The 26,651-nt window shown below is 59.3% G+C and overlaps 2 protein-coding genes across 4 annotated transcripts in view; one reads left to right on the top strand and one right to left on the bottom strand.

Moving 5' to 3' along the window:
- The first annotated feature begins 102 nt into the window (after nt 1-102).
- ZFYVE21 (zinc finger FYVE-type containing 21) lies at nt 103-13,466 on the top strand. Of its 2 annotated transcripts, XM_068539738.1 has the most exons (8): nt 103-292; nt 8,995-9,045; nt 9,245-9,413; nt 10,119-10,194; nt 10,283-10,374; nt 10,873-10,926; nt 12,611-12,753; nt 12,885-13,466. In XM_068539738.1, the coding sequence occupies exons 1-8, from the start codon at nt 155-157 to the stop codon at nt 12,918-12,920; spliced, it is 759 nt and encodes a 252-aa protein (XP_068395839.1). In that variant the 5' UTR covers nt 103-154; the 3' UTR covers nt 12,921-13,466. The 2 variants fall into 2 exon arrangements, with proteins under 2 accessions (XP_068395839.1, XP_068395849.1); XM_068539748.1 differs by lacking the exon at nt 10,873-10,926.
- Nucleotides 13,467-13,567: 101 nt separating this feature from the next.
- PPP1R13B (protein phosphatase 1 regulatory subunit 13B) overlaps nt 13,568-26,651 on the bottom strand; it is an 89,926-nt gene continuing 76,842 nt past the window's right edge. Inside the window, exons 9-17 of one of the 2 annotated variants that reach the window (XM_068539725.1) lie at nt 24,357-24,537; nt 20,708-20,877; nt 19,844-20,345; nt 17,961-18,709; nt 17,296-17,433; nt 17,092-17,225; nt 16,337-16,503; nt 15,420-15,619; nt 13,568-14,819 (exon numbers count right to left, since the gene is read on the bottom strand). In XM_068539725.1, coding sequence (XP_068395826.1) covers nt 14,778-14,819; nt 15,420-15,619; nt 16,337-16,503; nt 17,092-17,225; nt 17,296-17,433; nt 17,961-18,709; nt 19,844-20,345; nt 20,708-20,877; nt 24,357-24,537 — 2,283 coding nt within the window. In that variant the 3' untranslated portion in view covers nt 13,568-14,777. The remainder of the gene's footprint in view (nt 14,820-15,419; nt 15,620-16,336; nt 16,504-17,091; nt 17,226-17,295; nt 17,434-17,960; nt 18,710-19,843; nt 20,346-20,707; nt 20,878-24,356; nt 24,538-26,651) is intronic. The other variant, XM_068539715.1, reaches the window with a different exon arrangement.

Below are 26,651 nucleotides of genomic sequence, written 5' to 3'. Positions count from 1 at the left end.
GACACCTGGCGGCGATTGGTTCGAGCTCCGTGCTTGGCGTGGGGATTGGGCGCGGGCGCTGTCAGTCGCGTTGGTGGGGCGGGGCGGGGCGGGGCAGGGCTCCCGGGGGGCTAGGGCCCGGTTGCGGGCGGCGGGCGAGCGCTGGGGCGGCGTCATGTCCTCCGAGGTGACCGCGCGCCACGACGCCAAGAAGCTGGTTCGCTCCCCCAGCGGCCTGCGCATGGTGCCCGAGCACCGCGCCTTCGGCAGCCCGTTCGGCCTGGAGGAGCCGCAGTGGGTCCCGGACAAGGAGGTAGGTCGCGGACGCCCGTCAGCCCCGGGACTGGGTCCGCGCCCCCTGTCCCCTCCCCGTGCCCCCAACCCTCCCCGCGTCCGCGCCCCGCGTCGGCTCCCCGAACCCGCCCTGCCTCCCCGACGCCCCTCCGCAGCCCGACCCGCCCTCCGCTCCCCGCGCACCCCGGCCTCGGAACTGCCTCCTCCGGGCGGCCCTTCTGTCCTCCCCACCCCCAAACCCGGCTGCCCTCGGGACCCCTGCCCCGCGCCCTAGCGGAGCTCCCGGGCTCCACCCCTCCCGGGCCACGGGTACTCTGCCTGGCCTGGTTTCTTTTCGCGGGGCGCCCAGTCTCCCCCGCTCTTCAGAAACTGCCCCCCGAGGTTTCTGTGACCCTTCACAGATCTCCCTTCCTGATACGACCCGGGCTTTGCCCAGCTGCGAGGTCATCTGTGGATTCCGCCACATCCATTGGTCGAGCTGCTGGGCTGGAACCTTTGAGACAGTTGCGACCCCCTCCCGCGAGGGAGGAGAGGAGGCCCGTGTTTGTTTATTTATAATCAGCGCTCTGTGTAGGGGACTCTCGCTGTGTGGACTGCCCGGCGGTGGTGTCTGAGGGAGTCTTGGGAGTGAGTACGCGCGTCCAGGTGGGGCATCTGGAGGGCGTCCTGCCTGGGGAGCTGCACCTGCTCCCAGAGGTGAGGGGCGCGGCGGGGCGTGAGCTCTCCCGTGGGCGGGGTGAGGGCGGAACCTCTGAAGGCCCTTTTGTGCTGTGCCACAGGGTTTGGACTGGATCCCATAAGCCGGTTATTCTCAGCTATGCTAAACCAGGCGGAAAAACTTCTCGCATTCCTGTAAATCACAGACGTCCCAGAGACATAAAAGTAGCACGATTTTTGAAAATGCTTTAAGTTGCATCTCTTTCCAGCATTCCGATTGACCACTTTTCCTTCCTCCCCCTAGAATCACGGTTGGCAGGCGGCACGTTTTCTGCAGGGGGGCGAAGGGGGGGATGCGATCAGGTGTTTTCAGGGCACTGGCAGTGAAGCGCCCAGAGCTCGGAGGGGCGGTTGGGCCAGCCGTGGGGAGGTCTCAGCGCCGTCCTGCCAGGGCTGCCCTTTTCTCTGGTCTCCTGGTCACCGAGTTCCTGCAGGCCAGTGCACAGAGAGGGTGAGATGTTGGTGCGCAGGCGGGTCACTGAGCTGGCCCAGGCCACGTCCTCTCTTCCTCTTGGCTTTCTGCTCGCCCTGTCTGTGCTCTTTCTCTTTTGCATTTTTCCTCCTGGCGTTTGCAGTCTTTGAAATCACAGAACATACCTTTTCTCGCGTGGTCTCCTTGGTTAGTGCTGTTAAAAAATGATTAAAGAGAAAAAAGGTAATATCACGACTCTCGTTCTCCTAAGTGAATGTATGTTCCGGAGCTCTTTTAACTGCATCAGTGAGGGAGCCGGACAGGTGTTATCAAGGTTCGAAGAGAAGTCAGAACCGCACAGCCTGACCTGGAAGGAGGCAGGTGAGGGCAGGAGCTAGAGGCGAGTTGGTCTATTCCATGGCGGGGGAGGGGAGCTGGGACAGGGACATACTGTGTCTGCAACATCTCCACTTCACTGAGTGGGCACCAAGCGTGTCCTCGAGGCCAGGTCAGAGTGTCAGTCTTTTTCCACTGTTGTCCGCCGAGGACCCTCTTTAGACATTTTTTCCCCTGATTGATCCCCCATGAAATGTCACAGCAGTGGATATGTCCACTTAGGGACCATATGTGCGGGAGAACACCCCTCTGGACGATGTGCAGTTTTCCCCTGCAGCCCGCAAGCTGCTCTTCAGTTAACCTCTGGGTCCCCTCTGCCAGCCCTCTTCAGGGCCCTTTGCTCTTTCCTGAAATGATTGTTTTGCAGGTTGTACTGCATGTGTTGTCCTTCTTTGCGGGTCTGGTGTTGAGGTGTGTCTGGAGCCCTGCCCGCCTGTCTGGGGGCTCTCGGGAAAGTGATCAGGTTGGGTGGGCGTGCTTGGATCAGCGTGGCACTCCCTCCTGTAACAGAAGTTTTGTTCTCATGTTGGAAGGATGGCAGGGTGCCTTCCAGAAACACGCCCCCAGTTTGCCATCTGAGCAGCCAAAGAAGGCCCTAGAGGCGGAGGGAGCTCAGAGTGGGGAGGAAGTCTCCAAGTGACCGTGGACAGTTTCTCCTCTGAGTTTGAGGAAGTGCGTGTTGAAATGTACTGGGGAACGTCCTAGAGTCCAGAAGTGACCAAAGGAAGTGTCCGGAGGAAAAGAAACTTGGAGTGGGGCAGTTCGGGCTGGGAGAGTCGGGATGAAGTCTGGCCTTGGTTGCGGTGGCTCTTGGCGCGGGCGTGGGGGGCCGGGGGCTTGCCCTGCTGCTCGCTCGGCTTGGCGGCACTCGGCCTGTCCAGTGCTTCTGGGACCCACGACCCTGGTGTGTGGGGAGGGGACTCAAGCGTGGAGATACCAGTGCTGAGAAGTAGGTTTACTTGTAGTTTGGGACGGGCGGTGGCGGGGCATAGGTGGAGCATGGCAGGGGGCGCCATGCCGTCCTCAGCTTCGCCTGCCCCCGCACTCAGCTGTGGGTGGATGAGCGTCACGGTTGTGTGCAGCCGTCCTGCGTTCTTCGTCCCAGCTGTCTTCTTCTGGGTCCATCAGCGGCCAGCCTGTTGCCCATCTATCACCTTTTTTTTTTTTTTTTTTTTTAAGTTTATTTACATGTGGTCTTCTCGTTGTGTTGCCATTATCAAAGTGGGATTCTTTTTCTTTTTAATTGATTAATTAATTAATTTTTGGCTGCATTGGGTCTTCGTTGCTGTGCGCGGACCCTAGGCGCGTGGGCTCAGTAGTTGTGGCACGCAGGCTCAGTCATTGTGGCTCGCGGGCTCAGTAGTTGTGGCTCGCGGGCTCAGTAGTTGTGGCTCGCAGGCTCTAGAGCACAGGCTCAGTAGTTGTGGCGCACGGGCTTAGCTGCTCCACAGCATGTGGGATCTTCCCAGACCAGGGCTCGAACCCGTGTCCCCTGCATTGGCAGGCAGATTCTTAACCACTGCACCACCAGGGAAGCCCCATCAACTGTTTACTCAGTGCCTGACCCTGTGCCAGCTTGGTAGCTGGGGCCCACAGGGGCATCCCTTACAGATGTTGGAAAACATGGGGATGTGGGTACGTCTGTAGCTCTCAGCTTCTCAGAGGGGTTCCTGCCCCAGAAATAACTGAGACTCACTTTCCTGGTGTCTCTATGCTCCCTGGGAGCTTGTGAGGTGGGGAGGCAGTGGCGGGGCGGGGAGGAGGCCTGGGAACAGCTTGGGCCTCGTGTGACTGCCGTCCGAGTGTTCCATGACCAGGAGAGTGGGCTTAGGGGTGGGCCGTCTGGGCACACAGCCGTAAGGACTTGCTACAAGTAGCCCCAAATACTGCATTTTATCGTTGGAATCCGGGCAGTTTTGTAGCCCCTTTCTTCCTGTCCTGGGCGCTGGGTACAGCCGGTGATGACGATGGCTCTGCACTGTCACTGATGTCAGGTGCTCTGCAGGTGCAGAACCGGGGAGGAGAGAGCACAAGTGTGTCAAACAAAAACAAGGTGAGGAGAGATTTGTGTCCCACAGGGTCACTGTGGGGGGAGGTCTGGCCCAGGGCCCTGCGAGCTCTCCAAGGGCAGGTGGCAGGGGTTGCTCCATGGGAGGGGCAGCCCAGGCTAGAAGGGAACGGGGTGGGGAGGGGCAGGTGGTGTGATCTGACAGTGGATCAGGGGCTGCACCACCCCAGGACAGCCTGTCTCAGGCTGCGGGGTGGGTTAGAGTTCAAGTCCCTGAAGGAAGGAGAGATTAATGAAGGTTTTATCAAGTCAAGCTCGTGGGCACTTTGTTCCGATGGACGAGTCAGCCCGTCCCATCAGCAGTCCGCGTGTGGCTTGTGGTGGGTGGACAGGGGTGTCTGTTAGTCTTCTCTAGGGCAGGTGGGGAGGGGCCCTTTGCAGGACGTGTTCCCAGAGCATTGTGGGCGGCGTCCCCGGTCTCTGGTCTCCTGGCCTCCGGGATCCCAGGCGGGGGTCCCCCGTGGTGAGGAGCCAGGAGAGCTGCCCACGGCCCCTCGGGCCGGCGGGGCGCTGCTGCCAGTGTCGGGAGAAGGCGGGTTCCTGGCCGTCCTGCAGGACACGGGCAGTGGCCGCCTCTCCTTCCTGGGATGTGGTGTCTGCACCTGCTGTTCCCTGTTTGATGGCTCTGGGCTTTGTCCTCGGAGGTGTTCTGTCCCTCCCCTCCTTCCCTCAGGCGCCCCACCCACCCCCGTGAAAGCATCTGTTGTCAAATTCATCTCAGTCCCCGGGCTGCTGTGTGTCTGCTCTTCATCCCGTGAGCTGGTTTCTAACATTTTATTGGTTCCCTCATTAGTTAATGAGTTAAATCTTTTTTTTAAAATTTATTTTAATTAATTAATTTATTTTTGTTTGCGTTGGGTCTTCATTGCTGCACGCGGGCTTTCTCTAGTCGCGGTGAGCGGGGGCTACTCTTTGTTGCGGTGCGCGGGCTTCTCATTGCAGCGGCTTCTCTTGTTGCAGTGTGCGGGCTCTAGGCGCACGGGCTTCAGTACTTGTGGCACGAGGGCTCAGTACTTGTGGCGCACGGGCCCAGTTGCTCCGTGGCATGTGGGATCTTCCTGGACCAGGGCTCGAACCTGTGTCCCCTGCATTGGCAGGCGGATTCTTAACCACTGCGCCACCAGGGGAGTCCATGAGTTAAATCTTTGACATGGGTTCATTTTATATTTGTAGGAGTTATGCTTTTACTCTTTAAAAACGGTTGTTTTTCAACAAAGATACAGTAATACATGTAATTTGTAACTTATTTTATTTTTTTGTAACTTATTTTTATGATATATTTTTGAGGATGCCTTTTTCTTTTTAATTTATCTAATTAATTAATTTATTTTTGGCTGTGTTGGGTCTTCGTTGCTGTGTGCAGGCTTCTCATTGCGGTGGCTTCTCTTGTTGCGGAGCACGGGCTCTAGGAGGAGGAAGCTTTTTTAAAAAAAATATTTATTTATTTATTCGCTTGTTTGTTTCGGCTGTGCCGGGTCTGAGTTGCGGCATGCACGTGGGATCTAGTTCCCCGACCAGGGATCGAACCTGGGCCGCCTGCGCTGGGAGCCCAGGATCTTACCCACTGGACCACCAGGGAAGTCCCCTAGTAGCCTGAGAAACGGTCTAGCGTGCGAGCCAGGCGCAGCTGGGCAGGTGTCTCTCCCAGCGCCGCCAAGGACAGCGTGGGAGGAGGCGTGACTGCCCTTTGCCGCTCCAGCCTCAGAGGGAGGGTGGGCATCTGTCCCCAGATTCTGTCCTTTTTATAGTAACTTCTTTTTAAACACTCCTTTAAACTCTCCAAACTCTCTCTTCCGACTCTTCTACTTTGAGGGGAGATGCCCTGTTGGCCGTCCTGATGCGCTGCCCTGGGCACCCCCAGGGCTCCCTGTGCTGGAGTCGGACAGCAGGTCGGCAGAGACCGCAGGTCTCCAAGCAGCCCTGTGGCCCAGCCTCTGCCCTCGGCCGCGTGCTGGGGTGGACCCCACGATCCCCGAAGGCCCCTTCTGCCCTGAAGTCTGCCATCTGGGCCCGGCTTCCTGTGGCCCTTTCTGGTTTCTCCTTTGATTGCTCGTAATCTCCTCACTTTCCCACCAGAAAGCACACCCCCAGCCTCATCTGAACTCTCCTGCGTCGGCAGGGTGGGCACGAGTCAGCTGTTGCTCTCCTGGCTCAGCGAGGGGTTGAGGCCGCTGGGCTCTGACCCTGGGGCTGCAGCCAGGAGCACGCTCGGGGTCGGGTGTTGCACTAGTGGCTGTCTGTGACGCCCCCCAGCTCCCCCGTCCTCTCGTGGGCGCCCAGGGGACCCTGTGGAGGCCACCCTTACCACCGGCTTCCTCCCAACTGTGGGGCGGGGGTCCTGGGGGTGAGCGCAGGGGCCCCGGAGGTGGGCTGGAGGCTCCACCGTTGACACTGTTTCACTCGAGGACGAGGACGGCCCTGCTGGTCCTACCGCCCGTCCTGGCAGGTGGGGAGCGGCCTGGGGCAGCCTGGGGGGGATCAGGCAGCATCTGCGTGTGTGTCTGTGTCTCTGTGCCTGTGTGCGTGTGCTGTGTGTGTCTGTGCCTTAACCTGCACCTCGCACGCAGGGCCCTCACTGAGCTCCTGCGGGTCCCGGTTCTCCCTTGCAAGTGTGCCTGTCTGTGACGCCAGCCCCAGCCCACCCTAGCGGCGCCGCGGTGACACACAGGCCTGGGTGCGATGTAGTCTGAGAGGCTGGAACCCAGGCACCTTTTGTCACACATGGTGCAGGTGGGTTGCTCACACCTGGTTTCTGGACTCCGTCTCCCCAAACAGCGGTTTCCCGGAACCCCAGAGCCTCTGGGTCCAGGTCAGGTGCACGGGGCCTGGTGCTGGGCCTCGGCCTGGGCTTTTTGTTTCCTTTCGATGCAGCTGGTTTATCAGACAAGGTGTGAGTTCTTTGGTGGTAATTTTACTCTCATATCTTCACCAGTTGCTTTATTTCCTTATTTAATTTTCTTTTCATATCAAATTGTTCTCTTGATAACTTTAAAAGCTTCTTTTATATAATCCACAGGAAACTTACCTTATTTAAAAGCCTGTACATTTTCTGAATAACCTCGTTGGTTATTTAGATTAATACAAAACTTCTAGATCACTAATGTTTTTAAGGGAGCAAATTTTATTTATTTATTTATTTAAAAAATTTATTTATTTTTGGCTGCATTGGGTCTTCGTTGCTGCACACGGGCTTTCTCTAGCTGTGGTGAGCAGGGGCTGCTCTTCGTTGCGGTGCGCAGGCTTCTCATTATGGTGGCTTCTCTTGTTGCAGAGCATGGGCTCTAGGCGCACAGGCTTCAGTAGTTGTGGCATGCAGCCTCAGTAGTTGTGGCTCGTGGGCTCTAGAGCACAGGCTCAGTAGTTGTGGCTCACAAGCTCAGTAGTTGTGGCGTGTGGGCTCAGTAGTTGTGGCTCACGGGCTCTAGAGCTCAGACTCAGTAGTTGTGGCACATGGGCTCAGTGGTTGTGGCACGTGAGCTCAGTAGTTGTGGCTCGGGGGCTCTAGAGTGCAGGCTCAGTAGTTGTGGCATGTGGGCTCAGTAGTTGTGGCTCACGGGCTCTAGAACGCAGGCTCAGTAGTTGTGGCTCACGGGCTTAGTTGCTCCGCAGCCTGTGGGATCTTCCCAGACCAGGGATTGAACCCGCGTCCCCTGCATTGGCAGGCAGATTCTTAACCACTGCGCCACCAGGGAAGCCCCGGGAGCAAATTTTAAATTCTGCTGTGGTCTTAGTTTAGAAATTGGTCTCTCAGTTGCCTAGATGCGAGCCTCCCGGCGAGGGTGGGGCAGCCCTGGGCTCCACGTCCCCGCCGTGGGTGCAGGACACGCATAGACCCGGGAGGCAGCTCTCGCACTGGAGCCTGGCCTGATGCTGGTGGTCCCGCCGGCTTTCCCTGCATCCAGTGGATTCTGTGGCTGGCAGATGTGTGAGGTCACAGGAGAGCGTGGCACACAGATGCCCTGCCATGGGTGGAGGCCCGAGGGCCAAACACACGCAACGTTCCAGAACTGACAGCAAGAGGCAATGGCAGGGGCTGGTGGAAGCAGCTGCGCTGTGATTAGCCAGTTCGTGCCTGACGCCGGCAGGGACCCTGTGGATGGTTCTGGAGGGCCAAGGTGGGCCAGGCCCTGTGTCCCAGCCCAGAATGCAGCGTAAGAGCAAAGAGAAAATAAGGAAACGTTACGGGATCTCAGAATGCTTAGACACCAGCCCAGGGTGGGGCCGTGGCCGTGTAGAGCTGGGTGGGGCTGGGGGCCGGCCTGGACGCCTGCCCTCCCACGGAGAAGGGCACACTGCGTGTGGATGCCAGGCTCCTTCCAGGAGCTTCCTCAGGGTCCCGGCCCCATGGTGGGCCCTGGCACCTGCTGTGTATTTCCTCAGAGCGACAGACACGGCTGAAGGCGCAGGCCTGGGGGCGGGAGGGGTGCAGAGTAGGGGTCAAGGTCAAGCACTGCGCTGGCAGAACAGGGAGGATGGGGAATGAAGCCCGGGCGGCGAGTGGGTTCTGGCTGCCCAGATTGAAGCCAGGCAGTGAGGACGAAGGGCAGGACACTGGGGTCAGGCCGTGTTGGCCAGGACTGACTGGGGACTGGCCAGGTTAGGGTCGCGTGGTGGTCAGGGTGTCTGGCTCCCTGACGGTGGCACTTTACTGTCACTGTGTCATTGGGGTGAGGTGGCACATGTGTCCAGGAGCAGCTTTCCCACCGTGGATGCTGAGCCTTGGCGGCGCGGGGACAGTCTCTCCGCACTTGGTGCCAGGATGGGAAGAAACCCTGTGTCCTGTGTCAGATGACAGGTCTGAGGGCCTCCGCGTGGTTGGTTGGTTTGGTGATAATGTGGCTGTTTCCGGCCCTGGGCCTCGGCCTGTCCTTGGAGCACTGTCCCCGGCCTCCCCGCTGAGCCCCGGGCGTTTGGGCCCTCGTAGCACCCTTGCTGGCTGGACGCTGCCCCAGCTCAGCAGACCCGCTGCGCTTCTCCGCGCGGGGACCCGGTGTAGATCACTTTCTGCTGCGGCATCGCATCATCTCACGGCCGATCCTGGGTTCTGGCGACAGGACGGGGCTCCCCGAGGAGCTGACCGCGTGGCCTCGGCAGCCGGGTCCTGACGCCCTGTCACCTTCTCTCCTAGTGCCCGAGGTGCATGCAGTGCGACACCAAGTTTGACTTTCTCACCAGGAAGGTGAGCTGCGGTGGGGCGGTAGGGGGAGTGGGGGGTGGGAGTGGGTGCTGTCTGTCGCGGAGCCTCGGGGGCAGTGGCGGCCTGGTCGGCAGGCGGGGGTCCGGCCGCTGGGAAACCATGGGGACCCTCGAGGCATCTGGTAGTGGATGCCGGTGGCGCGGGTCTCCGGGGGTACTCACTGCCTGCCCCGCGTCTCCAGCACCACTGTCGCCGTTGTGGGAAGTGCTTCTGCGACAAGTGCTGCAGCCAGAAGGTGGCGCTGCGGCGCATGTGCTTCGTGGACCCCGTGCGGCAGTGCGCCGAGTGCGCCCTGGTGTCCCACCGGGAGGCCGAGTTCTACGACAAGCAGCTCAAGCTACTCCTGAGCGGTGAGCACCTGGGGCCTCGTGTCTGTCGTGTGGTGGCTGCGATGCTGTGACGCCCTGCCTGGCCTCTGTCTCTGCGGGGCGCCTGCTGCAGGCTTGGGACCGCTGGTTGGGACTCCAGGTGCGGCCCCGGCCGTCCTGGGACATGGTGGTGGCGAGAGGGCAGCTCCCTCCCCGGGCCTGCTGCCCCCTCCCCGGGCCGGCTGCCCCCTCCCCGGGCCGGCTGCCCCTTCCCCGGGCCTGCTGCCCCCTCCCCGGGCCTGCTGCCCCTTCCCCGGGCCTGCTGCCCCTTCCCCGGGCCTGCTGCCCCCTCCCCGGGCCTGCTGCCCCTTCCCCGGGCCTGCTGCCCCTTCCCCGGGCCTTGGCAGCCTAGCCCCCCTGGCCTGCGGGCCCCCTCCCCCTCCCCCTCCTGGCAGCAGGGCGGGTGGTGCTGCCCAGTGGCCCCCGAGCGCTGGGGGAGGGTCGGCGCCCTGTGATCCAGGCCCTTGGGAGGTAAGGCCCCTGGGAGCCCCAGGCAGCGCCTTTTATTTCCACTGTTGAACCCCAACCCTGTCACGGCCTTTCCGCCTCAGCCGAGGGCACCGCAGAACAGAGCTGCCACCTGTCTTGCTTTCCTTTTGTCCTCTGTGCATGTCCCCTGGTGGGCTGGCCTGGAAGGGGAGGCGAGAAGGGAGCTGCCGGGGCCTCATGTCTGGTTTTCATCCCCAGGAGCCACCTTCCTCGTAACTTTTGGAAACTCGGAGAAGTCAGACACGATGGTCTGTCGTCTTTCCAGCAACCAGAGGTAAGAGCGGGTGCTGCTCGGCACTGACGCTCGCTCTGTCGCTCCGAGCCTGAAGTGACGCGGTGTGGACACCCTTTGTTTGCTGCAGGTACCTGCTTCTGGACGGGGACAGTCGCCACGAGGTCGAGGTCACGCGCATTGCCGCCGTGCAGATGCTCACAGAAGGCTTCCCTCCTGGAGGTGAGTGCCGTGTGGCACCGGCCTGGGTGACTCTCGGGGTCTGTGGGCCGCCCTGCTCAGCCGCGGCAGGGGCTTGTGTTTAGTGAGTGGCTGTAGGAGCTCACCAGGCGAATGGGGCTTAACGTGTAAAACAAGCGGGGACTCTGCTCTTCTGTACGTTTCAGTTACTGTCGGGCTCGGGTCAGGGGTAAGGCTCCGGCGGCAGCTGGCATCGGCCCGATTCCCCGATGCCTGGAGCGTTGCCCGCCCAGCACCACGGCCCCCAGGGTCTGCGGGGACAACCCTCCTCCTGGAGCTTGCGGAGCGCTTAGCCTATTCTGGATCTTTCCACCTAAACTTCCGCACTTCAGCAGCTGTCCTTCCACGGAAGTGGAGTTGGTGTTCCGTGTTGGGTGCAGTGTGCTGAAGAAACCCACGTGACTTAGTCCGTCTTGCTTTCTGTTTTCTGATCGGCTCTTGCTTGTTCTTCTCTCCTGCCTGCCTACCTTCTTGACGTAGAAAAAGACATGCACACTTACACCAGCCTCCCGGGGAGCCAGCCCGTCTCTGAAGGTCAGCTCCCCGCTCTCCGCCGCTCTCCCTGCCCCCGCGCCGGGCCGCGCCTCCTCCAGACCCTGCTGTGTGCTGGGGTCCACGCCGAGGCTCTCTGGGAAACACACATTCCCTTCTTTTGGTTGATTTGAAGGACAGTTGGGTCTAAGACGGGCAGACAAAGCATAAATGAAGCAATCTATCTCATCTGCTCAGTTCTGCGCTCCCAAGGGGAGCCCTACGCATTGTTTCCTAACGTCCCCTGGGCATCCGCTGGGCCTGAGCGGGCCACGCGAGGGGGGCGCGGGCGGCGGCCCTCCCCAGCGCGCTCCCGTCCCTCCGCAGCGCGCTCGCTCCCGTGTTCTCTCGTAGGAGCCTCTCTGCGCTCCTGGGCCTGCAGGTGGTGAGGGAAGCGGGCCGGCGCCGCGTTTGCCCCCCATGCCCGAGCACAGGCTTGTGCGTGGCGGCACCTGTGCCGCGCCGTGAGTCGAAGGTGCGGAAGTCATGGTCCGGAGAAGCGGGGGGCCACCCCCCACCCAGGCCGGGGCATCCCTCCGTGTCCTTCCCGCGTGTGGGCGGGGCCGAGGGCTGGTGGCGCCACGCGCCCCCTTGTGGCGGTGCTGGGAGGACAGTGAGTCCTGCTCTGCCCAGGCTTCCGGAACCGTTAAATGCCCAGAAAAATGTGTTCCCGAGGGGGCGGGGGCGGCGGCCACAGCAGCGTCGCGCACTTTCTGTCGAGGCCCAGGTACTTGCATGCAGCTCTGCCGGACACACAGACTCAAAATGCGACAGCAGTCATAGGAGCCACGGAAACGTGGCCTGGGCCAGTAAAAGTCTACTTACGGGAGCGGGGGGTGGGCAGAGCACAGCCTGCCTGCCCCAGAGCCCGGGGCGGGGGGCACTCCTGCAAGGAGCCCAGGCGGGGACAAGCCACTTGACACCCAGGGTCAAACCGTGGCTTATGAAAGGTCATGGAGGGCGTCCCAGGCCTTGGGTGGCGGGGCACTTCCAGCCGGATCGACCTCCCGGTGGGCCGGGCCTCTCCCACCCAGCACCTGCTCCCCTGCCGGCCTGCGTCTGATGGAAGGGATCTTCTGAGCTGGGTAACTGCTCACAACGGAGTTTTCCTCCCAAGTCACAAAGTAGAACAGCTGTAGGCAAACTCCACTGTGAGGCTTGGTCTCCTTGCCACTTTTCTGGCTGCAGTCGTGACAGAAGGGCCGTCTGTTCCTCCAGCCGTTGGTTCTCAGAGCAGGTGCTGGGGTCCCGTCGTCGTCCATGGCGTCACAGCCCAAAGGCGGGCAGTTGTTCCAGCAGGCCGACCCCACACGGCATCTTTTCGGGAGCTCGTGTACTAGAATGGGGTGTTGGTGGCACTTGTGCCCTCCGCTTTGACCCTGGCTCTCCAGAGTAGGGTGGGGGTGAGGCCAGCATGACAGGCAGGGTGCAGCCTGGGCAGCCCTCCCGACGGCACCGCGCCTTCTCCCTGGGTTCTCGGCCACGTGGTGCCGAGTGTTTGTCCCGCCCTGTGAGCTCGGGCTCATCCGCTGGGCAGCCCCTAGCCCAGGCCCTGCTACCAGGCCGCCTCCGTCCGAGGCCAGCACCAGGGCTGGGGAGGAGGTGCCCCAGCCAGCACATCAGGGCCGGCGGCACCCTGGGCGCTCAGCGTCCCCTCGGGCATCCTTACCTTGTCTCCCCGCTCCAGGAGGCAACGCGCGGGCCACAGGCATGACCCTGCAGTACACGGCGCCAGGGGTGGAGGGCGTGACGCAGCTGAAGCTGACGGCCGGGGAGGACGCAAACGGCAGCAGAAGGCAGGCGACAGCATGGCTGGTGGCCATGCACAAGGTACCGTGGGCCCGGCCCTTCTGCTCAGAGCACTGCCCACCTTTCCCAGAGGGAGGCCCGCCGCCTGCCTAGCCGGGGCGCCCCCACTGGCTTCAGCCAGGCACACGCATTTATCTCTGGTCACCTTGCAGGCTGCCAAGCTTCTCTACGAATCTCGGGACCAGTAACGCCACGCGGGCTGGACAGTCTGCTAGGGGCAGCAGCACCTGCTCGCCGAGCACGCACAGGCGCAACTAACCCTACACGTGCTCGCAACGCAACTCAAGTACTCGGAGCTTACTTAGTGCAATATGTACACAGTTGATTAATGCTCAGAACACCTCGTGCTTTAGAATTTGTCTCTTATCGATGCCTAATTGGGGTGGGAGAGACTGAGCTACACTACTGCTAAACTCTTTTTAGCATAATCTATACCATGTTTTTATGAGTGCCCAAGTTTACTAGATGGTTCTGGTCCCTTGATGTTCGTTCCATTAATTCTTCCACGGAAGTGATCTGGGCAGTGGTAACTCGGCCTGATTTGTACTGGAGCACATCTCACAGACTGCCTGTTCGTGTGTCACTCATCTGGGGCTATGAACAAACCTTTGCTACTTCACAGGGGAAGGAACAAGATTTGTGTTTTGTACTTTTCACTATTTCCCTTTATTAAAATAATTGTACAACAATTTGTATATAAAGCTTATGATTAAAACCTATTTTGAAAATACGGATCAGGCCTCACCTCGCTGTGTCCAGACAACCTGAGCTTCGTGCTCAGCTCAGTTCTGGCTCCAGAACACAAGACTCACAGCCTCCGGCGAGAGACAGCGGTTTATTGTGTGCACGTTTACACGGCATCAGCGGAGAGAGACTGCCCTGCAGGGTGTTCGCTTCTCATCAGCACACTGTGTACACAATCAATCAATCAGTGCTTAAAGGTAGGCGACTACAACAAGAATCTACACATGTCTATACGTAAATTACACACAAGACTCGTACATGGAAAATAAGCTCAGGGCCTGGATTTTAATGAGAGAAAAAAACATTTCCAACATGGTTCTGACAGTTTCGAGTGGTTTAGTCAAAAAATAGTTTTGGTATATAAAAGCCTGTACGTACAGTTGACGCTTCAGGGAAGCGCCTTACTTGCTTCAAGTCTGGAACCAGGCAGAGGTTATGGTGTCATGGCCGGGACCGGGGAGCCGGGGAGCCGGGGCCCTGCCCTCCCGCCCCTATAGCCACCCCGTGACTTTGCAGGCGTCCCCGTGTCCACCGCCTCCTGGCCCGCGGGTTGCACAGCCCTCGGCAGAGCACGTCCACACCGGGAGGGGCGAGGACCACACCGGGGCAGCAAGAGGCTGCAGAGAAGGCAGTGCTGTGCTGAGACTCCTGACCACGTGTCACTCGCTCTTAAGGTCCCTCGTGTCCATGGCCTGTCGGTGACCTAGACCGAGGCCCGGAACAGGAAGCGGAGCCCACACACCAGGCACCACCGCTGGACAGAAGTCTCCACACGGGGCTCCTCTGGTGATGAAAAAACGCATGTGGTGAGGATGAGAAAGGTGCCCGGGTTTCTGTGATTTCCAGTCAACAGGAGGGCAGGGCTCTAGCGAGGGGACGCACCTCACAGCAGCTGCAAGTTTTCATTGTTGGGGCTGGGGTGACACCGGGAATGAGGGACGACGGCCTTGGGGCCCAAGTCTGTGACAGCATTCGTCTTCCTTGGCAACCGACCAGGGTTTAATTACAGGGCTTCTTACTGGCAACAGGGGCGGTTGTTTAGAAAGCTGGGTATTTATTCGGATTTACAGTAACTGGCAAAAGTCGGTCTTCTTGGAGGTGAAGGTCTCTCTCCCAGCTGCGGGCAGACCGGAGAAAGGGCCTCACCTAGAACCTGCCGGGGTTTCACATTGTGGACGCTGTCTGCTGAAGGGAGCACCAGTAAAGCCATGTCTAGCTTCAGCTCCCCGGGGAAATGGCAGAATCACCTCTTCAGTGGCTCCTCGTCGCTGGAGAGCCCGTGCGGTGCTCCAAAGGGAAGTTCAGGCCAGTGTTCGCTGTCGGGGTTTGATCCGTGGGTACAACTGGGAAGCAAGGGACAGGAGTTAGGACAAGGGGACGACCCACTGGACAGGAACCCCGTCCAGAGGCCAGGCTGCCCTCAGAAGGCCGCACACCAGCTCCTTCAGGCCGAAGTTCGGCTTCTCACCCTCGTACGGAGAACTTCCCAACTCCCAGGATACCCCCTTCCTCTTCCTCTCAGGGCACTCGACACTGACGCTGTCTGCAAGGCCCCTAAAGGTGCCTGGCAGGCCCACGGTGTCCAGCGACTGTGTCACGAAAGCATGTGCCAGCCCCACCGGGCACGGAGCACGAGAGCAAAGGCACGGCCCTGCCAAGGGTCTGAGGAAGCATCAGTGCAACGCAGAGCAGCAGCCTGCAGCCGCCCTGCCCCCCACCCCGTTACAGGCCCCACGAGCAGAGCATGCTGTGAGCAGCCCCTGTCGGGGGGCTCCGGCCTCCCCATGGGCCTCCTGGAGAGCAGATGCCCCCCCCACGGCTCCCACGAGGCTTGGAGAAAGGCAGTCTCCAGCCCGCAGGACTGGAGCCCAGGCTACGCCCATGGCAGGAGGAGGGGACAGCTGGCTCCGCACGGGGCCCCAGGGGCAGCGCGGAGTGCTTACCCCCAGCAGGGTTTTGGGCACGTAGCCCTCCCGGTCCCCCAAGCGAGCCCACCACCAGTCGGTCTCGCTCTCGTCCTTGCGCCTCAGGACGGTGAGGGCGTCCCCTTCGTGGACGGACAGCTCGTCGCTGTTCTGGGCCTCGTAAGCCCACAGAGCGTACACCACGCCTTTGTTCATCACGCCCAACTTCTCCTGCACCCCTGGGACGGAAGAGCAAACGGTCAGGTCTCCGTGGAGGGCGGGCTGCAGAGGGAGCCCCGCAGCAGGATCGGGAGGGACACGCTGCTGTCCTTTGGGCAGCCCGGCGGGGGCCGCGGTGGAGTGGTCAGAAGCCAGGCCAGCTGCCGCCCTCCGCTTAACACCAACAGCCCCTTCCACGTCCGAGCAAGAGGACCGTGGCGGAACCTTTGTGTCCAGAAGCAAAACAGTGTTGTTCTAAAAGGCGTTTCTTAAGGTGAAACTTACAACCCACACGTAGAACAAACTTCCAAAAGTCTAAAAAAGCCGCGTGACTTGCTCTTGGACAGTGGGAAGCACTCGCCACCAAGCGACGGAGCCACCGCAACCCAGTGAGCTCACACCCAGGACTCGCCTGCGGGTCCCCAGGAAGGCCGGCCGCCCCAGCCCCGCCACACGGCCTCTGTCCTGGGAGCTGGGCCTGGAGGGCATTGCCCGTTTCATGTGTCACTTTGTCCCCAGGGTCTAAGGTAGGCTGGGCCCACAGGTTCTCCCATTGGGTATAGCGTCGATGGCCTGTGACTGTTTAGCCCTTGGAAAACCCAGCCCTGCCTAATGGAGAAGGGAGCTTCCCTCCCGCACAGGATGGGACGGGACGGGACGGGACGGGAGACCCACCCTGGGACACCTCAGCCCTCACAGCCCTCTCCCCTGGGGCACCCCGGCCGCCCGCCCCGCACCGTGTAAGAACTGGGAGCACTGAGAGTAGCCTTCCTCCGCCTCTTCGCACTTGTCCGCAGCCGTCTCAACGTCGCTGATGGTGGAGGCGAAGATGGCGGCGCCGCTCTCCACCAGCTGCTTGCAGAGGTGGACGCTGTTGCAGGAAGCGGCGCAGTGCAGCGGCGTCCTGGAGGGACAGAGGAGGCGCTCACGCCCGGCCAGGTCCCAGGTGGCCCCCAGGGCTGTGTGCTCAGTGCCCCGCGAGCTGCTGTGCTGCTGCCTGTGTAGTGGCCTCACTTCTACTAACAGTTTTGGGCCACACACACGTTTCTGAAAAGGGCGGGCCGGGAGTGGACTGAACACCGGCCTGTAAGCTGGGTGTTCACGGTGCAACAGCACGAGTGTCCCTCACACCAGTGACGCGTCCCTTACAATGGCTGCGACAGTGACGGCTGTGTTTTACCACAATATACAAAAATGGCTGTTCAAACGCGGCAGCGCAGACCGCTGCCTGAAGCTCACGATGAGGCCCACGGGGCGCAGGGCCGGCACCGCAGCGGCCGGCCCGCGAGGCTCCCCTCCACACAGGCTTTCTGGCCACTTAAAAACATACGGCTCAGCAGAGGCTCAGACTACAGTCAGCGGTCAGCCACGTGAAGAGCGTGAACACAGCCGAGCCTTTAACAAAACCCCCGGAAGATACGCAGGCCTGGGACCAAGCTGCACCCTTGCCTCCTCCCTTCTCCCCACCACCCCCGCGCCCCGGGGCCCTCACCAGCCGTCGCTGTCGGCGGCGTTCACGTTGACCCCGAAGTCCAGCAGGAACTTCACAATCTGGTGGTGGCCGGCGCAGACGGCGTTGTGCAGCGGGGTGATGCCCTCGTCGTTGGGCTTGCTGGGGTCCTCCACCTAGGACACAGGGTGCGTGAGCCCCGCCCCTGCCCGGGGCCACCAGGGCTGCGGCCGCCCGCCTGCTCACCTCGTAGATGATCCTCTGCACCAGGTCGAACTCCCCCTCCAGGGAGGCGTCAAGGAGCAGCGCCAGCGGGTTGAAGCGGACCCTCAGCCCGTGCCCCGTCCTCTCCGAGTTGGGCTTCTTCAGGTTGGTCCGTTTGCTCTATCGGGAGGAAGCTTTGGATTTCAAGGTGACCCATGGAAGCAGGCCCGGGGGGAAGCGGGCAAGAGGGGAGGGCCTAAAGCCCAAGGCAGAGCTTCCCGCGCAGCCCCGAGTGGTGCCGGGCACCGCGGACCAGCCCGCTCTCAGGCCAGCCCGGCCTGGCTCCGAAGGGCGTCTCTGCCTCGGGGGCCGGGCTGCGCCGCGGGCACCTGAGAGAGGGAGCAAGGCGGGTCACAGCCAAGCCCAACTGCTTCCGCCCTGCCAGCCGTGAGGAGCTCCTGCCTGCCTCTGCTCCTGCAGCACTGCCCTCCCTCTAGGGCTCTGTCTAGAAGGTTCTCCTTCCCCTTGCTGCCTGCCCTTCCTCAGGGACACCTCGGGCCCCCAGGCTGGCCCTCTGGTGAGAGGCCACCGCCCCTCGTGCCCTGGACGAGCCCCACTGCTCCCAGCACCCCCAACACAGGCACGCCCTCCACAGGCGCTGGCTGGCTGACTCGGGAGCCGGGGCCCTGGTCTAGGGCAGCACCCACCGTAGGGGCTGCCGGGAGGGGCGCGGCGGGGGGGAGCGATGCGGGCAGGCGCTCCTCCCCCAGGGACGGGGGCACCGGCTCAGCGGGCGGGGCCGTGGCCACGTTGTTGTTGTCGTCCTCGGCGGGCTCGGCTGTCTGGTGGGTGTTCGGGGGACAGATGAGCCCCTCTGGTTCGGGGGACGGGAGCCGGTTGTCATTGGCGTCCGAGGCGGGGGCAGGCTCGGCCGGGAGTGGGGCCGTGGGCAGGGCGGGGCCGGCCTCGCCCAGGTTCCCGTTGGCAGCGGTGTTCCCATTGTCCACGTCGGCTAAGGAGCCCAGGAAGTCCTGTGAGGGGCTGGGCTGGTAGAAGGGGGTGCCCTCCATGCCCCCAGCCAGGGTGTTGAAGCGCTGGTACAGCAGCTTCTGGATGTTGGGCCCGCCGGGGCCCTCGGGCTCCGTGATGGAGCTGCGCTTCTTCAGGGGCCGGGGCGCGTTGGCCAGCTTCCTGCGCAGGGCCTCCAGGTCAGCGTCGCTCTGGTAGCGCAACGGCGAGTGCACAATGGGCGTGAGCTTGGTGGGGCTGAGCGGCCGCGGCAGGCTCTCCACGGCGGCCCCGTCTCCGGCGGGGGCAGGGCTGTCCTGCTCTGGCTCCTTCTCAGCACTTTCTGAAGGGGGCAGGGGCTGCGAGGCGCTTGTGGCCAGCGACCCGTGAAGAAACGGTAGCGGCGACGGGGACGTGGAGCCGGACGGCAGAACAGGTTTACCATACACTGGGGAGACACAGAGGACACCGACCTCAGCAGCCTGTGGCGCCTGGGGCCTGCCTCACCAAGCACCTTTGACGACACAGAGATGGGCTCCTACAGAGACTGTATTCTGCCACTGAGGATGCTAAGTCCCCATATCAAATCCCAAAGGAACCTGCTGCTCACAGAACCCCACCAACTCCTTCTGGAAGGTGGAGTGTCTCTAATTTATCAGTGTTTACAGAACTGGGGCTTTCTCAAATGAAAAAGAACAAAAGGTTGCAAACCTGCCTTCCTGCCCTAAACAGGTGTTCACTGTTTCCTGGCCAAGGAGAACCCACGTGACCTGGGACCAAGCACGCAGGCCACCTCAGAAAGGAAGGCTGGTCCGGTGGCCCTGGCAAGCCTCTCCCCCGTGGGCCAGGGCCTGCCGCAGGCCAGTGCTGGTACAGCCACCCGGGAGATCCCTGGGCACAGAGTGGCCTGGCCTGCCTAGGGATTCCCAAACTAGATTCTGGAATCTGCAGCCCACACCCAAGAACATCTGAAGAGGCCCCAGCCCAGCCCAGATGCCCAGGATCCTGCCGCACAGGGAGGAATCACCGTCAGCCTCCCTATGTGGGGAACTGGGCTCTGTGCTCACACCTGCCTCCCCAGGAGGCCCGGGGCTGATGTTCCTGCACCCAAACCAGGGCTCTTCTCCCCTGTGGGCTCTGGGAAAGGATCCCAAAGCAGCAAAATCCTCCCCTCGCATCACCCCCTAGGGGCCTGGCTCGGCTACTACTAGGAGGCCAGGGGGATCAGATCCAGGCAGAGCTCCTACTACGCCAGCTCCCCAGATAGGTCCTGTACAAGTTACTACGAAGCAGGAGGAAAAGAAGAAATTCCAAAGTGCCAGCCTTCCGAGACCTGAATTTCCTGAGAAATGTGGGTAGGCGGGCACTCAGACAGAAATCAGAGAGCTGTGGTCCACCTGCAGAACTGCTCTGTGCATGTCATCTTTTACCCCCATCTCACACAGATACCCAAGGCCACACGTTATGTAAGAATCAAGTTTAATCCTAAATAGCACGTGGCCCCGAAGTAAGGATATGGATTGGCATTTTCTCAAGTATGATTTCCTAGCCCCGAGAGATAGAGAGTGCAAACCCACCATACCTGCTTTAACCGACTTATTTAAGGTGCTGTGCGCCGCTGGCTGGTACTTCTTAGGTGGCGTGGCTTGCTGGAGGTACATGGAGTATATGGAACTTGAATTCACCGTCTGTGGGCCTTTCCTGGGGGACTGTGGCCTTGACCCTTTATCAGCCAGGAAGGGCCTAATGGCCACAGTTAGTGGGAGTTCAGGTTTGCCGTCTCCAGCTGGAAAGGCAGGCAGCCCCGCCGGCGGGTACGTGGGACTTGGTGGCACAGAAATCCTCTGCTGAATCTGCTGCGAGGACCCTGGCTGGTGGGGGCCACCCGCAGGGGGCAGCGGTGCAGGTTTCTGCCGACTGGGCAGGCCTGCGCCGGGCCTGGGCAAGCTGCCCTCCTTCCTCCTCTCCAGGGAGTTTGTCGAGCCTGGGCCCACGGGCGCAGGGCTTGGGTACGTCCCATAGCTTGGAGGCAGCTGCTTGCCGACACCAGGGATGGGAGGTGGCACTTTACCAATCTCGATGCCCTAAATTTAGGTGTTAAAAAGAAAGACAAAGTCATCCTTTGAAAAGTCAAGCACGTTTCCATCCACGGTCCCAAGAGCACAAAGTAGGACTTGTAATCCTTCAAATAGGCTTGTGACCAGGCACGGGGCACGCCGTGGGGGTGAACAGCAGGGTGAACGACCCTGACCAAAGGCCTCACCCCTGCACCCAGCTCTCGTGCTCAGGGTCCATGAACTCCTTCAGACTTGGGTTATGATTTGGACACCAACAGGATTAATTTGCCTCGTGACACCTCCTACCACTTAGATAAAGACGAAGGCTAAATAAGGATGCAGTCAGTTAGGAGCCTGTCTGTGTTTTGTGACGAAGACAAGCGGCCCACCTGCTTCTCCGGGGCTCCCAAGGCCGGCACGGGCACAGGCTGGCTCGAGACGGGCCCCTGCCTGAGAGGCCCCTCCACGTTCGAGTCCTTCCACTCCACGCTGGCGATCTGCGTCACTTTCACCAAAGAGCTAGAATTGTGTTTTAATGTTGGCCAGTTTCCATCATTGGCTTGAAAAGAACACAGAATTTAAGTAAAATTATTCTTGAAATTAGTTGAACCAACGTAAGAATAACCCCCTGCCAGAAGCAAAAATCACCTTCTGGGATGTCACGCTCTGATGGAGCTCCATGACCAGGAGGCGCCCCCTCACCCACACACCGGCTGCTGCGCGGCAGGACGACCAAGGTCGGCCTCTGCCGGCACCGCCTCACCAGTGCCCACGTGCGGTCACGTGTGCAGAGACTCCATGGCCAAGCACAGGGCTGCTCCAGCCCGGGCGAGGGGCCAGAGGGTTGCAGAAACAGTCTCAGCCCCCACTGCAATACAGGTCAAAGCCATTACATCGACACCAATGAATAACATAAGCGTCGGCACTTGGTTTTCAAACACTATTTACAAATACAGACAGCAATAAAAAAGACTTATCTTTTGACTTCTTAACAGGTTTGACCTGTACTGCTTCTAGTATTAAAAGAAAAATTTGACTTTAATCTGTTAGAAATTTCCACCCTCTTAAAACAATTCATGGTCACAGGAGGACAGTACAAGTTCCCAGTGATTGGAGTAGCAGGCTATCATTCTGTTGCAGTGATTAGAAAGCCAGTCAACCCAGCATTTTCAGGACAGCCACTGAAAAGGTATGCTTTTTAACATAGCATCTTCCAAACTGAGAAAGGGTGCAGAACCATTCCCTGGTAACACAGGCCCACTCACAGTGAGCCCACAGGGTCAGATCTCAGCCCGCCTCAGGCCCCTGCTTCTCTCCGCAGCAGTACAGGGCTGGACTAGAGTGCGAACCCTCCCAGCCATCAGCCGTATGGGAGGGAAAGCAGCCAAGGGCACTGTTCTGGGCCCTCCTGTAAGAGCAGCACATCCTCGCCCCTCCTCCCATCTGCCAGCACGGGCAGGTGGGGCAATGGCAGAGCAGCGGAAAATCACCCTCCCTTACAGCAACTGTGCCTGAGCCCAAACCTGCGACTCACAAAACAGGAAGAGCAAACTCTCAAATCTGCTCTGCACGCAGCCATACAAGCAGCGTCAGCACAGTGAGGATGAGAGGGCCTCTGAGCGCCCGGGCAGCGGCGGCTCCTAAGCCAAATCTATCTCTGGCAGCAGCACGGCCAGCCCATTGTGTCCACTGCTACTCCGGCTCAGTTCCTCCATGGCTGGAAACCACTGCAGGCTCCAGGCCGCTGCTAGGGCCCTGGTGAGGCATTCCCAGGCCTTAGTCCAAACCATCGCTTTGCTCTGTGTGGCCCATCAGCCTCTTCCGGGACAGAAGTGTGTGTGCTTTCACGCCCCCTTGGTTGTATCAGACCGGGGGGGGGTGGTGGGGAGGTGTGGGCCAGAGATGCACAGGTTCACCAAGGATGCACCGAGTGCAAACTCCGGGCTGAGGGGAAAATGGACAGAGCCTGCTGCTGACTCAGGAGGGAGGATGGGGCTGGCCGCGGGGGCTAGAGTCCCTGGCCTCTCTCAGGATCACAGAAAATGTGGCCACCGGCTGCTCCTCAAATCCCACAGCCACGGGAGAGTTGGCAGAAGTCAGGCACACAGGGACTGGACAGGGACTAGGGACGTGCCTTCTTCAGGATGCGGCAGGAGGTGCAGAAGGAAGACCATTCGTTCCTATTATAAAGGGACAGTCATCTGTAAGTATGATGGGAGATTCGTGTACTGAAGATAAAACTAAAAGCCTCATAATGAACTCAGAAAATCATCTTAATTTTGTAAAAACAAAACCAAAAAACCCTTGCTGGGCCAGCACCTGTCAAACCCTTCCTGAGGATGATCTGGTGTTTCGACCCAGCCCAAATTTCACACCTGTTGAAGGCGGGGACCAATTATGTATATGTGCTTTCTGTCTCAAGTCTGCATGCGAGGCGCAGGCCTTTGTCAGTTTGGAAGAACAGCCACGGCTGATTTGGCACCGTCACCAGAGCTTCCCACCGGACCTGCCAGCCAACATACGGTTTGCAAACGGGCTTGTGGGGCGCTGTGACGAGCCACAGTCAGGCCCGACGTCGAGGTCTGACACTGTCCACGAGCTGGTCACTCTGGGTTTACCGTGGCCATCTGTGTGACACGGGAACCAGAAGGACAGCCGACAGCACAGTTAGTCTCCCCTGGAAGATGTTCTCACCCCGGCTCTACGTCTGGGCCGAGATACTGCCCCCCAACGTGGGGGTGACACAGGTCTCCTGCGCTCACTCACCCCACAGCACAGAGAAGGAGCGAGGCTACTGCCGAACCTCCGGAGGACACGGTCTCCCGGCCCTGCGAGGGGTCTTCTCCCGGCAGCCTCTTGTGAGGCGACCTAGCATCCACCCACAGAGAAGAGGGGAAACTCGAGCCATCCTCAGCTCGGGGCAGGTTTTGAGTTATTTAAGCAGAGAAGGAGCCGGCTGTGCTAATTATCTGCCATCGGCAACAGCTGAATATATACTCCCACCATCGGGTGGTTCAAACTATAAATAACAGCTTATCAAAGAAAGCTGCAATTAGAGTTTCATGCCGACCACGCGCTCCACGTGGCTTCTAAGACACAGCCACGAAGAGATCTGAGCCGGGCACGTGGCCCACGAGGACTGGGGACACCTCCTCCCACCTGGGTCGGAGCAAGCCCCGGGTCCTCCAGCGGGGGCAGCAGTGGTGTTGCTGCTCAGACCAGGTGCCAGGCAAGAGAACTCAGAGCGAACAAACGAAAGACCAGCACAAATCTACCACCAAACCTAAAAAAGTCCTCAAAATGTAGTCCTGACCCAGTCAGCACTACTGCTGTCAGGAATGTCACCTGTGCTCTGTGACTCCATGTGTGATGGGCCAGCGTGGCAGCCCTGTCATAAAGTCTCACTGCCAAGGAGCCCTGGCATCTCATGCATCAGTTTAAAGCACAGCCGTCTTCCTCTGAAGACACAGTGCGGCGTCTCCGTGGAGACCTGGGCCTGCGCTCGGCTAGGAAGCCGGGGGCGCCGCAGGGGCTCCATGTCCTCGGGACGGCTACGCACCGGCTCGGCGCTGGGGGCCCGAGTCCGGTCACACCGCACGATTCAGGGTGGCCGAGAGCCAAAGGGGGGGCCTGTGGACTTTCTGGTGGACAGAGACCACGCTGGGTCGGGCAGGCAGAGCAGCTGCAGGCTCTGCTGATGGGGAGGCAGCCCTCCGCCTGGGCCGTAGTGTGAGGACAAGCACCCTCACAGGCAAACAAAACCTGTGGCAGGGGAGGCTCAGGTCTTAACTAATTTGTGTTTTGAGAAGCCACACAGTAAGGACACTGAGTCCAAAAAAGAGAACCTGTTCTTGTTTTAGGATCATCGTTACTGTGGTGGCACACAGCTCCCCAAATGCTGCCCTAGAGGACAGAGTGCCTTGGAGGACACATCGCAGAGGCTGGGTGCAACATGGGGGTCTTCTCTGAGGCCACTGTCCCCCCCACAGTCCCCCTTCCTGCTCACTCTCCCCCTGAAAGAGGACCCAGGCCACTCACCGGATTTGGATCTTCCGTGGGCAGCACTTGAGGCGATAGTGAGAGACTGGGGCTTTATGGGGTCTCCAGGGGCAGGATAGCTGCCGGTGCTGGGAACCTGGATGTAAGGCCCCACCGCAGCGACCCTGCCAGGCGTGCTCAGGGGTGACTGTGGCGAAGACGTGCCATTCACACGGCTCAGCTATAAAATGGGATGAAATGAGAGTCAAAATTCTACTCAGTTAAAAGAAATTATAAGCCTAGTATGACCGACCGCTCAGATTTGAGCCAATCACTCAACAGTTCATACGTAGGAAGCTCCATCACCCTGGAAGATCAGTATCTAGAAAGGGCAAGACTTCAAAAAAGGGCCTGAACCCACAGTCCCGTATGAGTGATGCTCTGTGATAACACCTACCTGTTCGTGAGTTATAAAACCAGGAGCCGAGTGTGTAACAGAGAACCCCTCAGGACCCCTCTGTGTACGTAACCCTCTCACCTGGGGATGCACTCCCTCCCCTGGGTGGGCACCGAGGCATTGTCAAGCCTGGGCTCTGAGCCTGGCTTCAAATCCTGCTCTGCCACTTACTCGCTGGGCTGCCTTGGGCAAGTGATGCAACATCTCTGAGCCTCTGTGCCCATGTCCGAAAATTCGGGATAAGCGTTGTTGTAAGGACTGAATGAGCCATGCAGGACAAAGTAATAGGGTCTGGAACCAGGTGAGACTCTGACCAGTTCCCCGAAGGCAGCTCTGCTGTTCTCAGCAAGGACACCAGGCCACAGCCAATGATACTGGTCACGTGACACTGCCCAACAACAAAAGCCTGCAAAACAGGGATCTGACTAGAGAAACACTGACCCTTAGAGTTCCCCAGACAGGCTCTGAGAGAGCCATACCCATCCAACAATTGTTTGCAAAATTCTGCATGCATGAGCATGTGTCATTTTGAAGAAAGCATCCATGATCTTGACAGTTGTTCAAAGGTGCCTAAAACCTTTGGGTTGGAGACACATCTCTGCAGAAGCACCAACTTCTTCAGGGAGATCCCTTGAAGTATCAGATGGAATAAGAAGTGATATTTATGTAGCCATTTGTGACGGTTAATTTTACCCATCAACTTGGCTAGGCTGTGATACCCAGATCTTTGGTCAAACATGTCTAGATGTTGCTGTAACGGTATTTTTAACATTTAAATCAACAGACTTTGAGTAAAGCAGATTGCCCTCCATAATGTGGGTGGGCTGCATCCAATCAGTTGAAGGGCTTACAGAGAGAGACTGAGGTCCTCAGAGGAAGAGGGAATTCTGCCTGTAGACTGCCTTCAGACTCAGGCTGCAACATCCACAACTCCCTGGGTTTCAGGCTGCCGGCCAGCCCTGCAGATTTGGGGTGTGCCTGCCTCCACAACCGCATGAGGCAGTTCCTTACAATCAGTCGACTGATCAGTCTCTACACACATGTACACACAGAACTGATTCTGTTCTCCAGAGACCCCCGACCCACCACTACTAAGACCGTAACGTAAGCAAGCATGGAGCACAGGCACACGTCCTCTCCCATGGTCTGTGTGTTGTTAATTGAGAGAATAAGGAAATCATGGCATCATACAGATTAACCATTGACCTTTAAGCACTCTGGTTAAAAAAAAAAGTGTGGATTTGTAAATAAGAGACTTTTCACCTGAGACCACTGATCACGATGCCCACAGAAGTGGCAGTACCCTTCTGCCTCTAGCGTCCTCCTAACCCATCCCACCAGGCGAAGCTACTGAAGCCTGCACCTCGCCTCCTGAGAGCTACCTTCAGAGCAGCAGGAGCTGACAAGAGGACACCTGTCAAGCGTGAAAGCACCAGTTTTGGAGTGTGGATAGAGGAACTCTGGGAGCACTGTCCCAGCTACCTGGCTGCCTGCTCCATTTCCACTCCTGAGGGCAAAGTGCCAATCAGCTCTCCACTCAGGCACTGCTCCCCCCAAACACTGAGCACCACTGGTGGAACAAAAGGTCAAGTGCTACATCCAGCCAGAGACACCACACACAGCAGTCCCTTATCCTCCCATGAGCTCCCAGCGATGCATACGCTCATGAAGCACTGACAGCAACGGCAAGACTCAGGGACACCCTGCCTAACAACAGGGCTGGGTAATGTGACCACAGGCCCTGGGACATGGAATATTACACAGAAGTTACAAAAGGAATGAGGTAATAATGACCTGGAAAGATACCCATATTGCAGTTAAAAAAAAAAAAGATTAGGTACAGAATAGTGTGGATGATATAATTCCTACAATTCCATTTTCAATTAAAAATTGAATAC

Source organism: Eschrichtius robustus, chromosome 1 (assembly GCF_028021215.1).
Source record: "Eschrichtius robustus isolate mEscRob2 chromosome 1, mEscRob2.pri, whole genome shotgun sequence".
Classification (NCBI taxonomy): domain Eukaryota; kingdom Metazoa; phylum Chordata; class Mammalia; order Artiodactyla; family Eschrichtiidae; genus Eschrichtius; species Eschrichtius robustus.
This window is presented reverse-complemented; position numbering and strand designations above follow the sequence as displayed.

Coding starts and splice junctions, on each gene's coding strand:
- ZFYVE21 (XM_068539738.1), top strand. CDS start 155: ATGTCCTCCGAGGTGACCGCGCGCCACGACGCCAAGAAGCTGGTTCGC. Junction 9,046..9,244: donor TTGACTTTCTCACCAGGAAG/GTGAGCTGCGGT, acceptor CCGCGTCTCCAG/CACCACTGTCGCCGTTGTGG. Junction 10,927..12,610: donor GAGCCAGCCCGTCTCTGAAG/GTCAGCTCCCCG, acceptor TCCCCGCTCCAG/GAGGCAACGCGCGGGCCACA.